The sequence below is a fragment of the Tasmannia lanceolata genome, unplaced genomic scaffold (genome assembly GCF_043159265.1).
Source record: "Tasmannia lanceolata isolate RefF3 unplaced genomic scaffold, GAP_Taslan_0.1 ptg000015l, whole genome shotgun sequence".
Classification (NCBI taxonomy): Eukaryota; Viridiplantae; Streptophyta; class Magnoliopsida; order Canellales; family Winteraceae; genus Tasmannia; species Tasmannia lanceolata.
In genome coordinates this window covers 45117359-45139637 of record NW_027518692.1, presented here as the reverse complement: position 1 = coordinate 45139637, position 22279 = coordinate 45117359, and the positions used below count along the sequence as shown (strand labels likewise).

General features: G+C 39.9%; 1 protein-coding gene and 1 long non-coding RNA gene across 2 annotated transcripts; one reads left to right on the top strand and one right to left on the bottom strand.

Annotated features, from left to right (window-relative positions):
• Positions 1–496: 496 nt before the first annotated feature.
• Positions 497–2671, bottom strand: LOC143892259 (uncharacterized). Its single transcript, XR_013255465.1, has 3 exons — positions 2524–2671; positions 760–881; positions 497–681 (listed from the first exon to the last, which is right to left on the bottom strand). It is a non-coding gene; the product is annotated as an uncharacterized LOC143892259 (long non-coding RNA).
• Positions 2672–8906: 6235 nt separating this feature from the next.
• LOC143847541 (cellulose synthase-like protein G3) lies at positions 8907–16767 on the top strand. The gene is made up of 6 exons (XM_077356419.1): positions 8907–9519; positions 10868–11017; positions 11201–11326; positions 12069–12503; positions 15191–15538; positions 16123–16767. The coding sequence occupies exons 1-6, from the start codon at positions 8932–8934 to the stop codon at positions 16669–16671; spliced, it is 2196 nt and encodes a 731-aa protein (XP_077212534.1). The 5' UTR covers positions 8907–8931; the 3' UTR covers positions 16672–16767.
• The last annotated feature ends 5512 nt before the right edge of the window (positions 16768–22279 follow it).

Here is a 22279-nt window from a genome sequence, read left to right as displayed (position 1 = left end):
AGGAGAAAGAGGAACGGATTTAGGGTTTAGATCGCACGAGATCTACTCTCTCTCTCTAGCTTCACAGAGTTTCTCTCTCTAGAAGAGGAAAATGAAAATTCTTTTTTTTTTTTTTTTTTTTTGGAAATGAGCTTAAACATATATTTATAGCAAAATAGGGTGTGGATATGGGCACTACCATTTAATAGGCGCACAAAATTTGATGAACGCGCGCGCGCAATCCGTGTTTTTTTTAGGCCCAGATTCGTGCTTTCCAGGATAAATTCGCCCCCCCCTCAGGATGAATTCACCCCTCTTTCTGGTTTACACTATGACACCATCTCAGCTCGTTCGATAGGCAAACGCGCTCGAATTTCGACGAAATTTTACAGGGACCTTAGTGAGACCCTAAGCTAGCTTAGGGTGAAGTTTGGGACCCTACCTAATTGATTTGATGGGGTTTCGCACAAAATCGGAAGGTTTAGGGCACGGTCAAAATGGGGTGTCTACAGTTTGTCATGAACCCCTATGATAAAAAGTGAGCGCCAAACGCAATTTGAAAAAAAAAAATGCAACCCATCATCCTTGCAACAGAAGGCAAAAAAAAACATAGAGATATAAGATTCTTTCATTTTTACCCGAGGCATTGATTCGCAGAGTTACATGCCGTTGCTCTGATTCTCGCATGCCATTTGAGAAAAGCTTCAAAATAACAGCAAGGAATTGAGTAATTTAGAACAGGAAATTATAAAAGTAGGAAGAACTAATTTAATATCCTACCTTCTAGAAATATGGGCTTTTTGCAGCTAAAATTGGAGAACTTATGTGTATAGTTTTAACTCTCAAAACAGTAGAACACTCCATACTCCAGGACGAATCATTGCTGGGTCCAGCCTCATCTCCTACAAAGTAAAATTCTGCATTAGTTAGAAATTTAAAAAGTGCAGATAATTAGAGACACAGGTCGAAATGTTGTCTTCAAATTAGAATTAAAATTCATCTCAGATTTGGAAGAAAAAAAATACAAAGTTTTTGGCATAGAAAAAATCAAATATCTGTTCATATTCTATGCACCAAGCACAAGTTAGCCGAACACCCTTGTGACTCTAGTGACCTCATTTTTGTCTTTTTCAACCATTTAATGGCTGTGAAGTGCTGACAGTGATGAAAGATGTAAATTTCTTAAAACAAGTAAAATAAAAAAAGGCTGCCCCGAATGGGCCGATCAGAGGAATCCAAACATCAACAATAGTAAGGTGTAAAAAAAGGGCGGCCCAGTGCACCTGTCATTGCGGGGTCTGGGAAGGGCTAGATGTACGCAGCCTTACCCCTGCTTTGCAGCGAGGCTGTTTCGGTGACTCGAACCCTATAAAGGTTTTAAATTTCATTTCTAGTTATGGTTGCCGCGGAAATGAAAACATTCTGGTTTCTATTGGAAATTTCAGTGGATCATGTTGTTTGTAATTCTTCTTGAATTTCCTTTAGTTATTTTTTTAATGATTAAAAATAAAAACGAAAAAGGAGTACAGTTAGGGCTTCTTTAATAAATTATTACTACCGTTAAAAAAAAGGAGTACAGTTAGGGCTCTCATAATTAATTCTCCATAAATTTATAATCTCGTATATCCTATTGCTAGACCAAGAACCGACATCGTTCCTACGTTGGAAATTTATAATCTCTTATTTCTAATACTTAATAAAGAAAAATAGAAAAATCTAAGTGATATATGATATAAGAGAGTACCTATCTAGAAAATGTTGTTCAAAGTACATGTATTTTATTTTACTATATGTTGGTACAAAATAGAATGAAGAGAAACGACGGGGTGAAAAAGCATTAAGAGTACACTCATCTCTCTCTCACTCTCTCTCTCATGTAAGAGCATTAAATGCTATGGGCAGTAACTAGTCATCTCTCTTTGAAATGACAAGTGTAAGCCTCAAAATGACAAGTGTAAGGCTCATCTCTCTCTTCCTACTTTCTCTATCAGTATTAAAAGCATTAAATGCTAAAAATGAAATAAATGTGAAGTGTGGTGATAAACTTTGAGAAATTTTGGGTCATAGGATTTTTTTTCTTAATACTTTATAGGTTCTAATATTTTATATAAAAATAAGCCACCGAAAATATTAATTATAAGAGCCTTACTGTATTTTGACCTTTTTTAACAAAATAATATATCAAGACAACTCATACTCAGCACAAAGGAGTCTGTGAAAGTGCTAAAATCGTACATAACATACCCCAATCCCTGGAAATGTAAAAAAGAAGGCCACCTGGTAGGGTTCTAAAGAAACAAATACATAAGACATAGGAAGGTCATGAAACTCTTGGTTTTCAAGCCGATGCTTGATAGTAATTTCCGATGAAATAAGCTGTAAATGAAATACACTTGGAAGCGTATTCAACACATACATTTTTTAATACTTTTATAATACAGCCTTCTTAAATCCATGCCACAATCCATTTTCATTATCTATATTGATATTTTCTCGGATGAAGATAAGAAATTCATTAAATAAAGAAAACAGAGATAAATGTACCAACTCGACTGGAAAGCATTCCACCACCTGAAGGCGATTCTTCAATCATTGCCACAGCTTCCTCATCCTGATTTTCATATGCCACGCCATCCTCTGTGTCAGGCTGATTACAGTTCAAAATATGCTCCTCGCGGTATAAAGCAAGCTCCGCAGCTATGAGAAGAGAGAAGTGCTATTAATCAGAAACCAGTTTTCATCTCAGACTGACCACTACAAAAATTAGTGTGCATGTAGGAGCAACGCATAGAATAACACGGATAAATAAACAAATAAAGGTTGGTTTAGATTAAATTAGTTTTAAATTTAAGTTCAAAGCATTATTTGCGAAAAGATGTACATATAACATGGATTAGATTAATCAATAATTTCAAATTTTGATTCTTTATCCTGACTAATTAGCAAATAATAGTGGCATATCAACATATTGTTAGTATCACAAGATAATGTTGTCATAGCCAACAATTATTATCAAGGCACGTATATATGTGGTTATGGGTATTATGGCCAACAATTATTCCTCGGGACTATTATGGAAAACACCAGACTCAAACTTCCAGTAAAAGCTTAAAAGTTAGAAATGCAAACTGTTACTAATCGAGATAACTGAGCAAAACAAGTGTATACCAAAAGAAAATTGGTGTGGGTGCATATTCTAGGAACATAAGTGATGGGGCCATCAACAATGGGCGTGGATTCAAGGTTTTATAAGCGCGGATATGGCCGAGACTGATGGCGGGGACTCTAGCATGGGCCACAGAAATGGGCGTCTTTTTTTTTTTTTTTGTTATTTACTTTATATTTTCGTCATTTTATTTGTCGCCTACTTTTTAGGCATCAAATCTCATACGTTTGGCGTATTTTTGGTAATATTAGAAAGGATTTACAATTACCTATCTAATGAGCCCAAGATCACATGATTTGGATGTGTTTTGAGCAAGTTATGAGTGTTTTTAGGAAGTGGGATAGGTCTATTACGGGATTACTGTTTTTGATAAGTTTTCAACTTTACTTAGTTTACTTTGGATTAGATGAATGGTTGAGATTAGTTACTAAGGTTTTAAGTTATCTTCTAGGGTTTATTTTCTTATAAATACATCTTATGAAAGTAATGTAAGGGACTTTTTGAATATTGAATAGAATAGATGTTTTGCTTGAAGCCAGAAATTTTGGCTTTCTTCTCTCTTCTTCTTGTGGCTTGGAACCTCTTCTCTCATCTCCTCTCACCTATTTTCTTCTATTTCTTCAATCAAATCAGCACAAACAAGGTTAGTAAATCAGATTTTCTATTTTCTTTGTTCTTGAACCCTAAAACTAGAAAAATCCAAAACCTATAGATCTTCCTCGTTCTTCAAGATCTTGTTTTGAGATTTTGAGGGATTATTTTAGTGATTAAACCTCACCTAAAACTCACAAGAATCTCAACTTTCATCCTTTGGAGATGATCAATAAGGTACTGCCTATTTAAGTTATGTGACAACAAATGAACGGTTTATATCATCCTCTGAAGTGGGCCCCACTTTACTTCCTAAAAAACCTGGACTTTACGCCCACTCACCATATAAAATCTCCGTACCCCAAAAACAAAGATAAAAATGGAAGGGTATTTCAGGAATTAAAAATGGGTGATTATTTATTCGCACGCCCTGTAGGATAATTCGCACCCCATTTAACATGAACAAGCGTTAAAGTCTACCCACAATTCACACTAAGAGGAGTGCGTATTATACTAGAGGGGATGCGAATTTATCATAAATTATGTTTGATGATTCTGTAGTCAGTCGCGACGGCGGTTAGATCACCTCCTTATCCTCTCTCCTCTCTCCTCTCTCTCTCTCTCAATTTCTCAAACAGGGCGTCTCTACCTTCTACTCTGATATTTTCTTCCCCAAAATACCCCCCCATTTTCACCATATCCTCTCCTTCTCCTTGCGTAAGGATTCTTTTGCCTCCAATTCTCCCCATTCACACCCCCTACAACCAAGCCCTAGAAAAAACGTGCCTCGCCATTCCATCCGTGCCCTAGCCTTAGATTTCTCAGGTTCGTTCTTCGAAGGAGGCAGGGCAGAAGACGAGGGAGAACCCCCCTCGGCTATTGCCGTAGAGGACAAAGAGGAGCCCCAGTGCCCGCCGGGGCTCCGCCAGTACGAGACCATGGTCGTCTTGAGACCCGACATGTCCGAAGAAGAACGCCTCTCCCTCACTCAGAAGTACGAAGAGGAAATCAAAAAATAATAATAATCTCAATCTCCTCACATTTCATTTTGTTCTTTGTATTTTGAAGTTGTTGATGGAGAATTTTTATTTGTTGCCTGTCTAGGAAGTGGTAGCAGTATTTTCTTTGTAGTGGCATTATCGTAATAATTCAGTTTTTTTTTCGCATTGTTCTTAGTATCTGTTGGACGAGGATAGTGTGTTTGTGGGTTGTTTCATAGGGGAGTCTTAATTGTTGAATTTTTCATAAATGTGTTTTATCTTGTGCGTTTGAGCTTGGTGCTTGAGTAGTGGCTAGAAAAGTGGTTTCAGACTATTGCTTGGTTAACTAGATATCATTCTGTTCGGCCTAAAATCGTCCGACGTGGTCGGTCAGTGCACTTGTGAGTGTGTTGTGAATGTGTGGGCGTGCCAGCCTCCTGAGAGGCATATCGGAACTCAATTTGAGGGGTCGGCGACCGAAACGTCTCCGTCCCTTGGGATTGGATGTCATGCGATTGAGAACAGGGGAATGTTACTTCTTCCTTAGGCTCATATGTTCTTACACAGATGGAAATGACTTTTTACAGTACGACGTGACGCGAAATGTGCGGATTTCTTCACATGCATAATGTGAACGACATGTCTACATGCGTAGAATGTGAACAACTTGTGGGGGGAAAAGTCAATGTGAGCAGAACGTAAACGACGCCTCCGATGCACGCACAATGCAAATGACTTTTCAAGATCGACGGACCATTTGGCTAGCTAACTAATGGAATGAATGACAACATGTGTCAATGCGGGGGATAGCGAATTAAAAAGAAAGACTCATTTGGGAAGATGAATTCATTGCTTCTTAATCCGATTCGGAACAGCTACAACTAAGTAAATGATAAAAGATAAATGCTAAGACATGTTTGATGTTGGTTATGGACCTCTTTCTCAGATCATGACATCCCTATTTATAGTTTTATTCAGGTAACCGTTCCCCATTACCTCACGTTCTCAAGTAGGGAACTCTTGATAACTGCCTATTTCAGGCTCCACTATTCACCCGCCCCCTCAATTTCTAGGCGGTTAACGCTCTATCTATTGAGAGTGTCAGCTTGGCATGTAACCTTGTTTACTCTGTTCAAACAAGCCATCATCCGATGATTCGGTCTCTCATGATTGAACATGCCCCAAAATGGGTGTAAACAAATTCTCATCTGATCTCTATAGAACACAGTCAGCGAGAATTAATTATTGGGGACAAACAAACCGGGAAAACAGCAGTAGCCACAGTTACTATTCTCAATAAAAAATGGCAAAATGTAATATATAAAGATGCCGGAAATAAGAGGTTTTGATTCTGGGGAGAGATTGATGGTAGGCTTCTCGATACTAGATCATTCAAATCTATTGAAGGTTGATAGGATTATTTTCTATTCTTTCCATAGGCTTCATCTTGTGAGAGCTGAACAAGAAAATTAGGGCTGTAGGAAAGCCAGTCCCCAAGTGGGTGCTGAGAATTGAACATCCACATATTTTAATTGAGGTGTTCGTCCAAGGGGCAATGCAATGATTTTGCTTCAAATGCGATGATGTTGTTGCTTTGACTCAAGGATTACGGATCTTCTTGGCTCGTCTCTTTGACTCGTAATATGATGAGTACACTGGAGACTGGAGTCCATGTCTAGCGAGTCTCAAATTACCAAAAATTTGGGGTTCTATGCTGATTTATATTGCTTCCACACTAGTTTATATTTTTTCTTATAAAATCATCAAGGCATTGGAATTGGGTGCTCCAATTGAGGTTGACAAAGTCCACCGTGTTTGGGTTTGAACTGGGAATTGCAGATTTTCAATGAAACTTTCTAGATGCATTGTTTTGTGAGTTATTTAGCATCAAGGCAATTGGACAAGTTTACCTTGCCTGGGCATTAATTTATTTGTGTCTATGGGAGAATTATTAGAAGGGAATGAAAGCTGAGATTCCAGATGATTGTGGATATTAGAGGATGAGCACCCGTTGACAAGTGCTCCCAAACTTTCTAATAAAATCTTTTCCTCAATTTTATCTCAACCTTTTCTTTTTTCATGAATGCATTCCTTCTAAAATTCCAAAAATTCTTGAACCTGGCAGGATTTGTATTCTTTGAAGAAATGGTCTGGGAGTACCCAACTTTTCTTCTCTTTTTTCTGGTCGATAAGCTTGAACATGAATGTTAGACACTTTGGATTTTAATAATAATATAATAAAATAATCGAGATCAGTAAAGGGAGGCCCAGTGCACGAGGCTCCTGCCATTGCGGGGTGTGGGGAGGGCTAGATATACGCAGCCTTACCCCTGCTTTGCAGAGAGGCTGTTCCTGTGACTCGAACCCTTGACCACATGGTCACAATGAGCAACCTTACCGTTGTGCCAATGCTCCCCTCTCTTTTTTCTCTTTTTTACCCGAGTGACAGCTCTTAATTGCAAAACTAAATAATCAGCAGCTTCTCCTGCTCTTTCCTTTTGTGGTAAAAGTCCCCACACCTATCAAGATGGATTGACGAGATATTGGATAGGGTGGAGGGAATTGACATCTCATTTAAGAAAATAAGATCGGCTAACACTAACAGTGAGGCCGAAATATATAGCTAGGGAGGGTGCCTCCCGAGTTGGAAGTCATCAATTTTCTCCCCCTTTGATGAGGTTTAGTGTAGTAATGCTTTGGTTTCTCTTGTAGCTTGTTTTGTTTTGATCATCTTGATCGTCGGGGGCTTTTCCCATATTTATTTTCTCTACTAATATTATTCTTTGCCATTCATAAAAATTCTAAAAAAAAAGGCATTTCAACCAAAGCGGAATAAGAATTCCACCAGGAAAAGTATTCCTACATTTTCTCCCTCTAATTCCGCTCCGGTGTCAATTCTGTTCACTTTTTTCAAACCATACATCTGGGTATCATGTGGAATCGTAATAGGATGCCGATTCCAATGCCTAATTCCGACGATCCAAACGCACGATGCAGGGGAAAAAATTCATAAAAAGAAATTTTCAGTGTAACTTGAAAAGGAATTTTCTTACAAAATGGGTAAATTTTTTTAATTTCTGAAAAAGAAAGGGGAATAATATCCCACCCGCCGGATAAAATCCCACCCTTTAACGTTATTCGTTAAGTTTTAAAGGCAAAGAAAAATGTTAAAGGGGGTGAATTTACCCTCAAACTGTGAATCATTCTCACAGAAACCGTTACAGGGGGTGATTTTATCCGTTTAAGGGGGAGAGTGCGAATATCATTTCTCTATTTACAAAAAATTTAAACAAATGGTTGAAAACTAACTTTTCAAGTAAAAATTTTTATGTGAATTTTGTTTCCTATATCTAAACCGGCCAAGGGTACTAGACTGAACAAAGGAGCACGTCTGCATGTGGCCAATCCATTAAATTTGATTGAGCATGTCATGCGTACCGCTCACGTCAGATTATTTTAAAAGGTTTACGTTGAGCATTTGCTGAAAATGAAATCAATTTAGGTCATGTTTGTCAAACATGGCCTACCATGATTTTTTGTTTTTGTTTCCTTGTTTTTAGGGTTTTCTTTTCTGGCCACCAATTCATTTTTTACCCTCTGAGTCTCTCCACTCCTCCCACCCGCTCTATCCCTCTCACCACTTAAGAAACTAAATTTATCATAAAAAAAAAGAAGAAGAAAAGAATAGCGGTCGGCTGGTAGCCAAACATGGCCTTAATCTCAGCTGGGCCCAGTATTAAGATAAATTTAAATTGTAAAAACCAACAACCTTAAGATTTTGAAAATCACAATAAAATTAAAGGACAAAGGTTGGGTTTGGGCTTAGGTCAGGTTGTCCAAGACCTCAACACCAACCCAACCCGACCCAACCCAAAATCGAGTCGAGCCCATTTTGTTTGGGTTAAGCCTGACCCAAGTTGCACCCCTAGTCTAGATAAAGAATGGGGGGTAGGTATGTAACGAGGGGTACTGACATCACGCTTAGGCCTGTTTGTTTGAGAATGCGACAACGGAGGGGTACTGACATCACGCTTAGGCTCTGTTTGTTTGAGAATGCGACAACGGATCGACTGTTTGCTCCAAAATGATATTGGGTCCAATAATCATTTTGGGGCTCACAATCCATCAGTCGTCACAGTCTCAAACGAACAGGGCCTTAGAGACTATAAATAGAGGCTCACGACTCAGTTGTTCTTAGCTGCTTAAAGAGAGAAGATGGGAGGCATGCGAGAGCATCAAGCACTCCCACCTTTTCACAAGCTCGAGGTCGAGCCTCGAGCCATGCTCAATCGCGTGCACGCAGTGTTTTACACGTGCGCCATCTTACTCTTGTTCTATCATCGGTCCCTTAATCTCTTTCACTCCATCAGCTTTGGCTCTTTCTCTTTCTTCCTTTCTTTGTTACTATCAGATATAATTCTTGCCTTCATGTGGTCCACGACTCAAGCCTTCCGATGGCGGCCAGTCCGGCGCTGGGAATATCTCGAGAACCTTGCAAGAGCAATAGACGATAGGGATTTTCCGGCGCTCGACACATTCATTTGCACGGCGGACCCGTACAAAGAGCCCCCCATGGGTGTCATAAACACCGCACTTTCAGTAATGGCGTTTGATTATCCAACAGATAAGATGTCGGTCTATGTTTCGGATGATGGCGGATCGGAGCTCACTCTCTATGCTTTCATGGAGGCTGCAAAGTTTGCCAAGCACTGGGTACCCTTCTGTAGGGAGAATAAGATTGAAGTGAGGTGCCCGGAGGTTTACTTTCAGACTGCTGATGGTGCTTTCTCCGATGCGATAAAGGTATCACAAAAACTGGAAGTGATATATTCGCCCCCTTTTCTTCCTCGAGCCACCCCTTTAGTGTACTTATGACTGCTTTTTTTACACATGAAGGCGTGGGCCGGGAAACAAAAGGGGAGAATATATCAGTTCCCAAAATAATATGAATTAGTACAATTTTCTTTTCAACTGTGATTTTATGGCCCTCTCTTCGTTTGAGATTGTGACAACCGATTGTAGCCCCCAAACTGATTTTGAGTCTAATACTAGGTTTAGGGGCTCACAATCGGTTATCACAATCTCAAATGAAGAGTTAAATTTTTACGGTAAAACCTAAAAAATAAAGCCAAAGCTTAAAACTGTAAGGTATTTAATATGTATAGAGAAATTTTATTGAATAGTATATTTAGAAGGCATAAAGAAATTTACATTTATATTGTATTTAATAATATAAGAAAATTTCACATCTATAAAGTTTTAAATAATGTTTTCCCACACAAACCATGCGTAGAATACACGTTTGATTGTAACCCTCCGATATTATAGGTGCAAAAGGAAAGGCACGGTATAGAAACCTCCACAAATTAAAGAGCTAGGGTCTCTGGGAACATGGTGAATTGGGTGTTGCATATTTACAATCGAGACCAACAAATGGGTGTCTTAGATCATCAAATTATGTGAGCACACTGTACTTTTTGGTTGCATGTGTAATTGCACACATGATCCCTAAACCTATAACTCTAAACCCGAAATCCTAAACCCTAAACCATAGACTCTAAACCTAGAAACCATCTTTGCTTTTGTGAATTAGTTGAAGCTGGGTCCCAACTTGATCCCATCTTTTACTGCTCTAGCGATAGTTAGCACTTCCATTTTGAAGCGGGCTATGTAAATTTGGAACTTGATCTCCTTGGCGATCTTTGGGCTCTCTGGTCCTCTGGTGTCCGTGCTTGCTTCAGGATGCAAAGCCTGGTGGAGTGAATCCTTCAAAAAGGGCTGGCCTGACTGACTCAGGGGTGACGCCCGTAATATTCATTGTTGAGACTCGAGGAGCAAGTACTTTGGTACAGGGCAGCAGTAGAGGCCAGAGTCAGGTTGGATCATGCCTTGCGAAGCTCCTCTCCCTCTCCTCGCTGCTGGAGGAGGCCACTAGCTGGTCAAGGCCCAGCTATGGCACAGACCAACAAATGGATGATTAAGATCATCCAATAGAGTAGATCCCACTATACTTTTGGTTTCATGTGCGCCTACACGTACAACTACCATGTAAAAACCTCTAGTATATATAGATATGGGAGTCAAGAACAGTTGAAGGCAGTGGAGTGCAAAGACATTTTAGTCTTTTATAATATAATAATTTGTGTTGCAGGTGATGTATGAGAGCATGAAAGATAGGGTGGAACGGGTGTTAGAGAGAGGGCACATCAGTGAAGATCAGATCACTAGTGATGAGGAACGCAATGCCTTCAAGAAATGGTCGACCGGATTCGCTCGGCAAGACCATCCTACAATAATTCAGGTTTACCTTCAGTCTCTAATCAATTAGGAATTAAATTTTTAGCCTGGTGATATACGCATGACCATGTTTGATAATGGGGCGAACTCACCTTGTTTTACATAGGAGTGTCATTATTAAACAAGAGAGTGTAAATATCAATTCCCTTTCTTATATATAACAAAGCAATTGTGATACTTGGAACAGGTTTTGCTAGAGAGTAGTAAAGACAGAGATGTTACAGGCTATGAATTGCCAAACCTTGTCTATCTATCTAGAGAGAAAAGCAACTCTTCTCCCCACCATTTCAAGGCTGGAGCCCTCAATGCTCTGGTAAGCACAAAACTTTTCCATAATTGAGAAAAGAGCTCCTATTCCCTAGAGTAGATTACTTACCTACTCCCTAGCTTAAAATACACTAGGGGGCCAAACCATTCATCTAATGGGCCCACACATAGATAGGGTGTGCCTAAAAAATCAGATCCATAGGATCATCTCAACCTTACGATTTGTGGAGGTAAAAATGGACGTGTATAAGCCTTCACAAAGACTCGGAGAGTTTTGGAATAGATTGCCCTATTGCCTCCTAGTGATGCTGAAATTTTGACGGTTTTATACATTCTAGAAGATATTATACATCTAGTTTTACTTCTATTTGTACATCGGTTATTTGTTTTTATCCGGGGTTTAAAACTCAGACTCATATGAGGTAAAAATATGTTGTTTTGAGAAAGCGAAGGATTGGGAGGTCAACTTTCATTTACTCAGTTGTGTCAAAGGAGTTTTTAATTGACCTGGCAGAGCAAACTTGAGACTAGAACAAGAACAAAGTCATAGTAAATCCGAGTCGACTCAGACACACCTTTAATTGACTCAAGGAGCTTGGGGAGTTTAGAAACAAGTGCATCATCACACTCTACAATCATAGTATCAACCTCGTCGTGTAGAGTCAAATAAGATTTGCTATTGGCAGCGTTTTGACATGCATCCGCATTTTAACAGACAATCACACATTCAAATTAAATATTTATGTTAATGATTTTAATGAATTCATTAATGTTATGTATCCATGAAGGTCAGGGTATCAGCAGAAATGAGCAATGCACCGGTAATTCTCACACTCGATTGTGATATGTACTCAAACGATCCTCAAGCCCCACGTCGGGCAATGTGTTACATCATGGACCGGAATAAGGCGCCAAAACTCGCGTTTGTTCAATTCCCTCAGTACTTCCATTGTATCGACAAGAACGACATCTACGGCTGTGAATACAAGCGCGCACTTCAGATCAATCAGCTTGGGATGGATGGGCTTTGGGGCCCCGAGTATGCTGGCACTGGATCTTTCTTCCAACGAAAAGCTTTCCATGGGCCCCCATCATCGCCAGAGTTAGAAGTGCTAGATTCCCATCACAGGTCTTCAGTGTCTCTTCGATCCAGAACGGTCTTAAGTGCTGCACAACATGTAGCGAGTTGCACTTATGAAAATGGCACAAATTGGGGATCCAAGGTAAGTAAGGTTTATTAAGCCCCATATTAGTAGTATAAATTGGAGGGAAATGATGAATTCACCCCTTTTCTTTACATGGGACAGCCTGCTTCAGTGTATGTGGCAATCAGGCCCGTTGAATCCTTACCGCATGAAGTACATCAGCAGCCCCTCTGCAATCATAGTTACACCGGAGCTGGCTGTCCCAAGTAACAAAAAGGGGCAGATGTATCACTTACCAAATTAGAATCATAGGTTCAAAATTGTTCGAATAATTTTAAATTATAATATTTTTAGGGTACTGATATTGGCACTACCATGTTTTAATAATTGCACTAACTCATTTTGTCTTTTATTTATTAAACAGCTGTCAAAGGTTTGTTACAATTCCCAAATTGCACTCTGAAGGTAATTAAAACAGAGAAGCAAGCTGAGTTTGAGCATTTATTAAAACTCGGTAGTGCCAATATCAGTACCCTATTTGTAGTTCCAATATCAGTATCCTTTTTATATCTCGTATTTTGTACTTTAGAATAAATAAACCAAGTAATTGCAAAATTATTTTCTAATTAAATGCAAATTTCCAAATTAATTATGAAATTGAATAATAATTCATCAGTTTCATATAATTCATCAGTTTCGCATATAAATATTGTGAGGATTTCAAAATAATTGAAAATGACATTATGGTTAAAAGTGACCTTCCCCCTAATCTAGCAAATAGATGCATTTTAAAAAAAAAAACAGAGAGATAAATGATAAAAGAAAAAGATTATGAGTTTAAATTATCCTTACATACATTTTTGTAGTATCTGATTTAGAAAAATAAGTAGATATACTCATAGTTAGGGGTGCAACTCGGGTCGGGTCAAGGCCAACCCGAGGAACCCATTTTTCCAACCCAACCCGACCCAACATGATTTCCCACCCGGCTGGGCTCAACCCGACCTAACCCGATTTGCAATTTCCTCAACCCGACCCAACCCAACCCAACCCGATTTCCAATTCGGGTCGGGTTGACCCGCCCATCATGCACATGTTTTTTTTGTGGGCCCCACTTTTTTTTTGCTCACATTCCTACACAGGCATCCACCATATAAAAACTCTTTGTAACTGAAGGATAAATTTATGTTGACCTCTTATACATATATGTTTTATTTTTAGGTAATTAGAAAATACTAAAATAGTAAAATACGGGAAAGATAGAAATTAGAAAATAGTTACGGGAAAGATGGAATAAAATTTGGAAATTGTAATATTCACTCGTTTGCCGTTTGAAAATTTTATACATATCGGAATTGGACACCCCAACCCGACCCAACCCGATTTCCAATTCGGGTTGATTTTTCCCAACCCAACCCGATTTTTAAAAAAGGCCAACCCAACCCAACCCAAATTCGGGTTCAACCCGACCTGAGTTCCACCCCTACTCATAGTTGCCAGAGTGGGAAGCAGGTGTGAGAAGCGATGTGGAAAGCGAGGGGTCTAGAAAAGAGAAAATGCAGGAAGCGAAAAAGCTATAAAGAAAGTAGAGTGAAAATGTATATGGGAAGCATCATTGAAAGTAGGGGCGCAACTCAGGTCGGGTCGGGTCTAATTTTTTACACGAAAAACCGAGATTCCTTAACCCGACCCTACCCAAGTTAGTTTCTCGGGTTGCGTCGGGTTTTCATTTTTAGCGTAGGATAGTGACTAATTTTAAAGATTCTAGAAAAAAAAAAAACAAATCTTCACACCAAAAATTTCTAAAATTATGTCATCAAGTGTATAACTTTAAGAAGGACACTATATTTTCACATAATAGACATGATCACCTCAATCAAAACAATTGTATCAATATATTGGAAAATAATTTTATATGTTATTCAAGAGATATTTAAGAAAGTCACAGTGCACCCATATGAGTCGGGTCGGGTTTCAGGTTTTTTTCCTTTAACCCCGGCCCTACCCAAGATTGAGTCGGATTTTTCAATTTAAAACCTGACCCTACTCAAGACCCATGATTTCTAAACCCGACCCATGTTATTTTCAGGCCGGGTCAATGCGGGTGGGGTAAAACCCGACCCAAGTTGCAACCCTAATTGAAAGTCAACATGAAGCATGTAAGAAGTTCATTAGAAGCGAACAAGTACATAGAAAGAATATGATTGTAGTAGGTTAGGGAGGAAGGGTTAATATGGGTAAGGATTACAAGTAGAAAATAAGACTTCATGACTAATTAGAATTACAAGTTTTAGGAATTTACAGTTTCACATGTTTTATTCACACACACACACTCACACATATAATATTAAGATTTTTGAAAAAAGATCCACATAATTTTGATTTAAATTAAGATGTATTTTTAAAAAATATTCATTTGGGAAGAAATAATCACCTAAATAGGAAGAGTACTCTCAATTAAGTGGAAACATGTAGGAAGCATCTGGGAGGCATGCTTCTCCTAAATTTGGGAAGCAAGAAGAACTTAGCTTCCAATGCGAGTTTCTGGGAAAGCGAGCTTCCCATCTAAGAAGTTTTCGGTAACTATGGATATACTTGTTGCATATATTAAAGGCACATGAGTTCTTCCTTATTTTTCTCTAACTCTTCCCAAGCATTACTCATTTTTTGTTTTTGAATACTTGCCTAGTGAATTATTTTTGTGTTCAAACTTTGTAATTGTGGTTGGATCAAAATATGTGGATTACTACACTTTGTAATTGCAGGTGGGCTTCCGATATGGATCGCTAGTAGAGGACTACTACACTGGTTACAGATTGCACAGCGAAGGGTGGGAGTCCGTGTTTTGTAATCCGACGAGGCCGGCTTTCTTGGGTGATATGCCAATCCATCTAAACGACGTGCTTTCGCAGAACAAAAGATGGTGTATTGGGCTTCTAGATGTTGTCTTCTCCAAATACAACCCCCTTACCTTTGGTATCACCAGAATTTCATTTCTCATGGGCATGTGCTATGCACACTATGCATATTGGGCTACTTGGGCTGTTCCCATTACAATATATGGTTTCCTCCCTCAATTGGCTCTCCTCAATGGAATCACCTTATTCCCAAAGGTACAAGAAAACTCCCTCCCTTCTCCCTCTCTCTCTATGTGTATGTGGGTGCAACTTGTGTCAAGCTCAACCTGAACTCGAAGGGTTCAACCAGATTTCAGCTTGGGTTGGGTTGGGCGTTAGGGTTTCGAAAAGCCAAAATCGGGGTGGCTTAGGGTTGCGGGCACGGGCAACCCAACCTGCCCAGAACCCGACGTCCGTCTTCTAATTTTGTCATAATTATAAATATCTCAGGGTCATGATTTTGTGTTTTTTTTTTTTTTTTTTTTTGCCCTAGGCTAGAACCCATCTCTACCAATCCGATTTGGAAAAAAAAACAGTTTAGATGGGCTGAGTTAGGGCTGAGAGATTTATAGGCAGGTTGGGTTAATGTTGACCATCACCGACCCATGGCTCGTGTTGGGTCAGGGTAGGGTTGAGGGAATGGTGTCTCTGGTTGGGCTAGGGTTGTCCTCAACCTGACCCAACCCGGCCTAAATCGCACCTCCTCTCTCTCTCTCTCTCTCTCTCTCTCTCTCTCTCTCTCTCTCTCTCTCTCTCTCTCTCATAGTTCTGATGTTGATAAAATGATGAACATTATACAGGTCTCAGATCCATGGTTCTATTTGTATATATACCTTTTCGTGGGTGGGTATGGCCAAGATCTCATCGACTTCCTTATAGCTGGAGGGACGATCAAAAGGTGGTGGAATGATCAGAGGATGTGGATGATCAGAGGTGCTTCATCTTACCCCTTTGCACTCATCCAATTCACATTCAAGCTAATTGGAATCTCAGATTTTGGTTTCAACGTTACAAGCAAAGTGATTGACGATGAACAACGCAAGCGATACAAGCAAGGGATCTTCGAGTTTGGGGTCGCCTCCCCATTGTTCGTTCCGCTGGCTACAGTTGCCATAATCAATTTGATTTCCTTCATTGTGGGGGCATCTAGAGTGTTGCAACAGGGAAAACTAGAAGATTTTTTTGTGCAATTGTTTATATCTGGTTTTGTGATGGCTAACTGTTGGCCAATTTATGAAGCCATGGTGTTGAGAAGGGACAGAGGAAGGATTCCCATGAAAACCATGGTCATATCTATTTTTCTAGCTTGGGTTCTTTACTTAGTGGCCTCTATCACGCTTAAAATCTGATGATGAGACCCATTTTCTGAATGTGAAAGGAGGCCTACAACTTCTGCTTTGTACTTCATTTTCTCATATAAATATGGGCTTATGTGATTATAATTATTTCATTTGTTATCGCTTTAATTTGTTTAAGTGCATTTGATATAATGACTTGTTAGAAAATGTAAGATCTATATGTTAGATTGGGGGTAGCTCTCACCGTTGTATCATCATTGTGTTAGCTAGATTAGAAAACTTGGCCAATCGAGGTAAACTAGCTTGATTAGGCAGCTGCATTAAATTAGTAATTAGGCTGGATTAGAATATTCTATTCGTATCTCTTTCCATCTTTATCATATTCTTCTTTCTATGTTTATTATGTAAGTGCTTTGTATAAGCAACATTGACTCTCTTTGTAATTTGTTCAGAAATTAGCAAAATCTTCTCTAAATTTTACATGGCTAACATTGTCAATCCCTGCTAAATTAAAAGAGCCGTACTAATATCATTGCAAAATTCACCAAATAATAGAGAAAGTCTTGATAATATTCTTAATTTTTTGGTGCCCCAATTTTAATGGCCCTTGCAGCCTCCTTTTCTAGTCAGACTTATTGAGCTTTTGCCCTAGCTTGCCCAATAACAACCGAAGCATTTAAGCAACTGCTAAATTGTATGATCATTACAATGGAGAGAGCCTTCACATAATACTCCCATTGCTCATTTCCTGTAGTAACAATATGTAGAATCGGATTCGCATCCTAGTCCACTAGTGTCGGAAATGAGCTCATTTGAGGCATTCAACTCTTTCTTCAGTGCTCTGTCAATAGAAACTTCTGCTTGTAATAATTTGGTTTAGAAGGGGAACATTATTGTAAAAAATATGGTGTGTATCCAATACTTTTCAGAAAGTACAGTGGGGCCTATTTACAGGATGATCTAAACTGTTCATTTGTTGGGCCACAACGTAAATAGGCTGTACCCATAGATTATCTACATGGGATGATCCTAGCCCTCCTATCCTTAGAGGGAATGCACATGACAGAAACCTCTATAGATCGGAGGTTTAGGATAATCAGGATAATCCTCTGGAGATGATCAATAAGGTACTGCCTATTTAACTTATGTGACAACAAGTCAACAAATGAACGGTTTATATCATCCTCTGAAGTGGGTCCCCAATTTACTTCCTAAAAAACCTGGACTTCACGCCCACTCACCATATAAAATCTCCGTACCCCCAAAAACAAAGATAAAAATGGAAGGGTATTTCAGGAATTAAAAATGGGTGATTATTAATTCGCACCCCATTTAACATGAAAAAGCGTTAAAGTCTGCCCACAATTCACATTAACAGAGGTGCGTATTATACTAGAGGGGATGCGAATTTATCAAAAATTATGTTTGAAGATTCTGCGACGGCGGTTAGATCACCTCCTTATCCTCTCTCTCTCTCTCTCTCTCTCTCTCTCTCTCTCTCTCTCTCTCTCTCTCTCAATTTCTCAAACAGACATGGCATCTCTACCTTCTACTTTGATATTTTCTTCCCCAAAATACCACTCCATTTTCACTATATCCTCTCCTTCTCCTTGCGTAAGGATACTTTTGCCTCCAATTTTCCCCATTCACACCCCCTACAACCAAGCCCTAGAAAAAACGTGCTTCGCCATTCCATCCGTGCCCTAGCCTTAGATTTCTCAGGTTCGTTTTCGAAGGAGGCAGGGGAGAAGACGAGGGAGAACCGCCTCGGCTATTGCCGTAGAGGACAAAGAGGAGCCCCAGTGCCCGCCGGGGCTCCGCTAGTACGAGACCATGGTCGTCTTGAGACCCGACATGTCCGAAGAAGAACGCCTCTCCCTCACTCAGAAGTACGAAGAGGTAATAAAAAATAATAATAATCTCAATCTCCTCACATTTCATTTTGTTCTTTGTATTTTGAAGTTGTTGATGGAGAATTTTTATTTGTTGCCTGTCTAGGAAGTGGTAGCAGTATTTTCTTTGTAGTGGCATTATCGTAATAATTTGATTTTTTTCCCATTGCTCTTAGTATCTGTTGGACGAGGATAGTGTGTTTGTGGGTTGTTTCGTAGGGGAGTCTTAATTGTTGAATTTTTCATAAATGCGTTTTATCTTGTGCGTTTGAGCTTGGTGCTTGAGTAGTGGCTAGAAAAGTGGTTTCAGACTATTGCTTGGTTATCTAGATATCGTTCTGTTCGGCCTAAAATCGTCCGACGTGGTCGGTCAGTGCACGTGTGAGTGTGTTGTGAATGTGTGGGCGTGCCAGCCTCCTGAGAGGCAGATCGGAACTCAATTTGAGGGGTCGGCGACCGAAACGTTTCCGTCCCTTGGGATTGGATGTCATGCGATTGAGAACAGGGGAATGTTACTTCTTCCTTAGGCTCCTCTGTTCTTACACAGATGGAAAGGACTTTTTACAGTACGACGTGACGCCAATGTGCGGATGTCTTCACATGCATAATGTGAACGACATGTCTACATGCGCAAAATATGAACAACTTGTGGGGGGAAAATTCAATGTGAGCAGAACGTAAACGACGCCTCCGATGCACGCACAATGCAAATGACTTTTCAAGATCGACAGACCGTTCGGTTAGCTAACTAATCGAATGAATGGCAACATGCGTCAATGCGGGGGATAGCGAATTAAAGAGAAAGACTCATTTGGGAAGATGAATTCATTGCTTCCTTAATCCAATTCGGAACAGCTACAACTAAGTAAATGATAAAAGATAAATGCTAAGACATGTTTGATGTTGGTTCTGGGACCTCTTTCTCAGATCATGACATCTCTATTTATAGTTTTATTCAGGCAACCGATCCCCATTACCTCACGTTCTCAAGTAGGGAACTCTTGATAACTGCCTATTTCAGGCTCCACTATTCGCCCGCCCCCTCAATTTCTAGGCGGTTACTGCTCTATCTATTAAGAGTGTCAGCTTGGCATGTAACCTTGTTTACTCTGTTCAAACTTCAAACAAGCCATCATCCGGTGATTCGGTCTCTCATGATTGAACATGCCCAAAAATGGGTGTGTGACGGTGTATCCAATACTTTTCAGAAAGTACAGTGGGGCCTATTTACAGGATGATCTAAGCTGTTCATTTGTTGGGCCACAACGTAAATAGGGTGTACCCATAGATTATCTCCATGGGATGATCCTAACCCTCCTATCCATAGAGGGAATGCACATGACAGAAACCTCTATAGATCGGAGGTTTAGGATAATCAGGATAATCCTCTGGAGATGATCAATAAGGTACTTCCTATTTAAGTTATGTGACAACAAATGAACGGTTTATATCATCCTCTGAAGTGGGCCCCACTGTACTTCCTTAAAAACCCGGACTATAAAATCTCCATACCACAGGAAGCCAAAAAACAAAGCTAAAAATGGAAGGGAACTTCAGGTATTAAATATGGGCAATGATTTATTCGCACCCCCTCTAGGATAATTCGCACCCCTTTTAACGTGAAAAAAGCCTCGAAGTCTGCCCATAGGCCACAACACAATTCACGTTAAACAGGGTGCGTATTATCCTCCAGGGGGTGCGAATTTATCGTAAATTATGTTTGATGTTTCAGTAGTTAGTCTTAGTCGTGACGGAGGTTAGTTCACCTCCTTATCCTTTTTCGTCTGCAGCCAGAAATCTCTCTCTCTCTCTCTCTCTCTCTCTCTCTCTCTCTCTCTCTCTCTCTCTCTCTCTCTTCTCTCTCTCTCTCAAAACAGACATGGCGTCTCTACCTTCTACTATGATATTTTCTTCCCCAAAATACCCCTCCATTTTCACCATCTATTCTCCTTCAACTTGCATACGGCTTATTTCGCCTCAAATTTTCCCCATTCACACTCCCCTACAACCAAGCCCTAGAAAAAAAGTCCTTCGCCTTCCCATCCGAGCCCTAGCCCTAGATTTCTCAGGTTCATTCTTCGAATGAGGATGGGGAGAAGACGAGGGAGAACCCACCTCGGCTATTGCCGTAGAGGACAAAGAGGAGCCCCAGTACCCGCCAGGGCTCTGCCAGTACGAGACCATGGTCATCTTGAGACCCGACATGTCGGAAGAAGAACGCCTCTCTCTCACACAGAAGTACGAAGAGGTAATTAAAAAATAATAATAATCTCAATCTCCTCACATTTCATTTTGTTCTTTGTATTTTGAAGTTGTTGATGGAGAATTTTTATTTGTTGCCTGTCTAAGAAGTGGTAGCAGTATTTTCTTTGTAGTGGGATTATTGTAATAATTCAATTTTTTTCTCTTCGCATTGTTCTTATTATCTGTTGGACGAGGATAGTATGTTTGTGGGTTGTTTCGTAGGGGAGTCGTAATTGTTGAATTTTTCATAAATGTGTTTTATCTTGTGCGTTTGAGCTTGGTGCTTGAGTGGTGGCTAGAAAAGTGGTTTCAGACTATTGCTTGGTTATCTAGATATCATTCTGTTCGGCCTAAAATTGTCCGACGTGGTCGGTCAGTGCACGTGTGAGTGTGTTGTGAATGTGTGGGCGTGCCAGCCTCCTGAGAGGCAGATCGGAACTCAATTTGAGGGGTCGGCGACCGAAACGTTTCCGTCCCTTGGGATTCGATGTCATGCGATTGAGAACATGGGAATGTTACTTCTTCCTTAGGCTCCTCTGTTCTTACACAGATGGAAAGGACTTTTTACAGTACGACGTGACGCGAAATGTGTGGATGTCTTCACATGCATAATGCTAACGACATGTCTACATGCGTAGAATATGAACAACTTGTGGGGGGAAAAGTCAATGTGAGCAGAACGTAAACGACGCCTCCGATGTACGCACAATGCAAATGACTTTTCAAGATCGACAGACCGTTCAGTTAGCTAACTAATGGAATGAATGGCAACATGCGTCAATGCGGGGGATAGCGAATTAAAGAGAAAGACTCATTTGGGAAGATGAATTCATTGCTTCCTTAATCCAACTCGGAACAGCTACAACTAAGTAAATGATAAAAGATAAATGCTAAGACATGTTTGATGTTGGTTCTGGGACCTCTTTCTCAGATCATGACATCTCTATTTATAGTTTTATTCAGGTAACCGATCCCCATTACCTCACGTTCTCAAGTAGGGAACTCTTGATAACTGCCTATTTCAGGCTCCACTATTCGCCCGCCCCCTCAATTTCTAGGCGGTTACTGCTCTATCTATTAAGAGTGTCAGCTTGGCATGTAACCTTGTTTACTCTGTTCAAACTTCAAACAAGCCATCATCCGGTGATTCGGTCTCTCATGATTGAACATGCCCAAAAATGGGTGTGTGACAGTGTAGCCAATACTTTTCAGAAAGTACAGTGGGGCCTATTTACAGGATGATCTAAGCTGTTCATTTGTTGAGCCACAACGTAAATAGGGTGTACCCATAGATTATCTCCATGGGATGATCCTAACCCTCCTATCCATAGAGGGAATGCACATGACAGAAACCTCTATAGATCGGAGGTTTAGGATAATCAGGATAATCCTCTGGAGATTATCAATAAGGTACTTCCTAATTAAGTTATGTGACAACAAATGAACGGTTTATATCATCCTCTGAAGTGGGCCCCACTGTACTTCCTTAAAAACCCGGACTATAAAATCTCCATACCACAGGA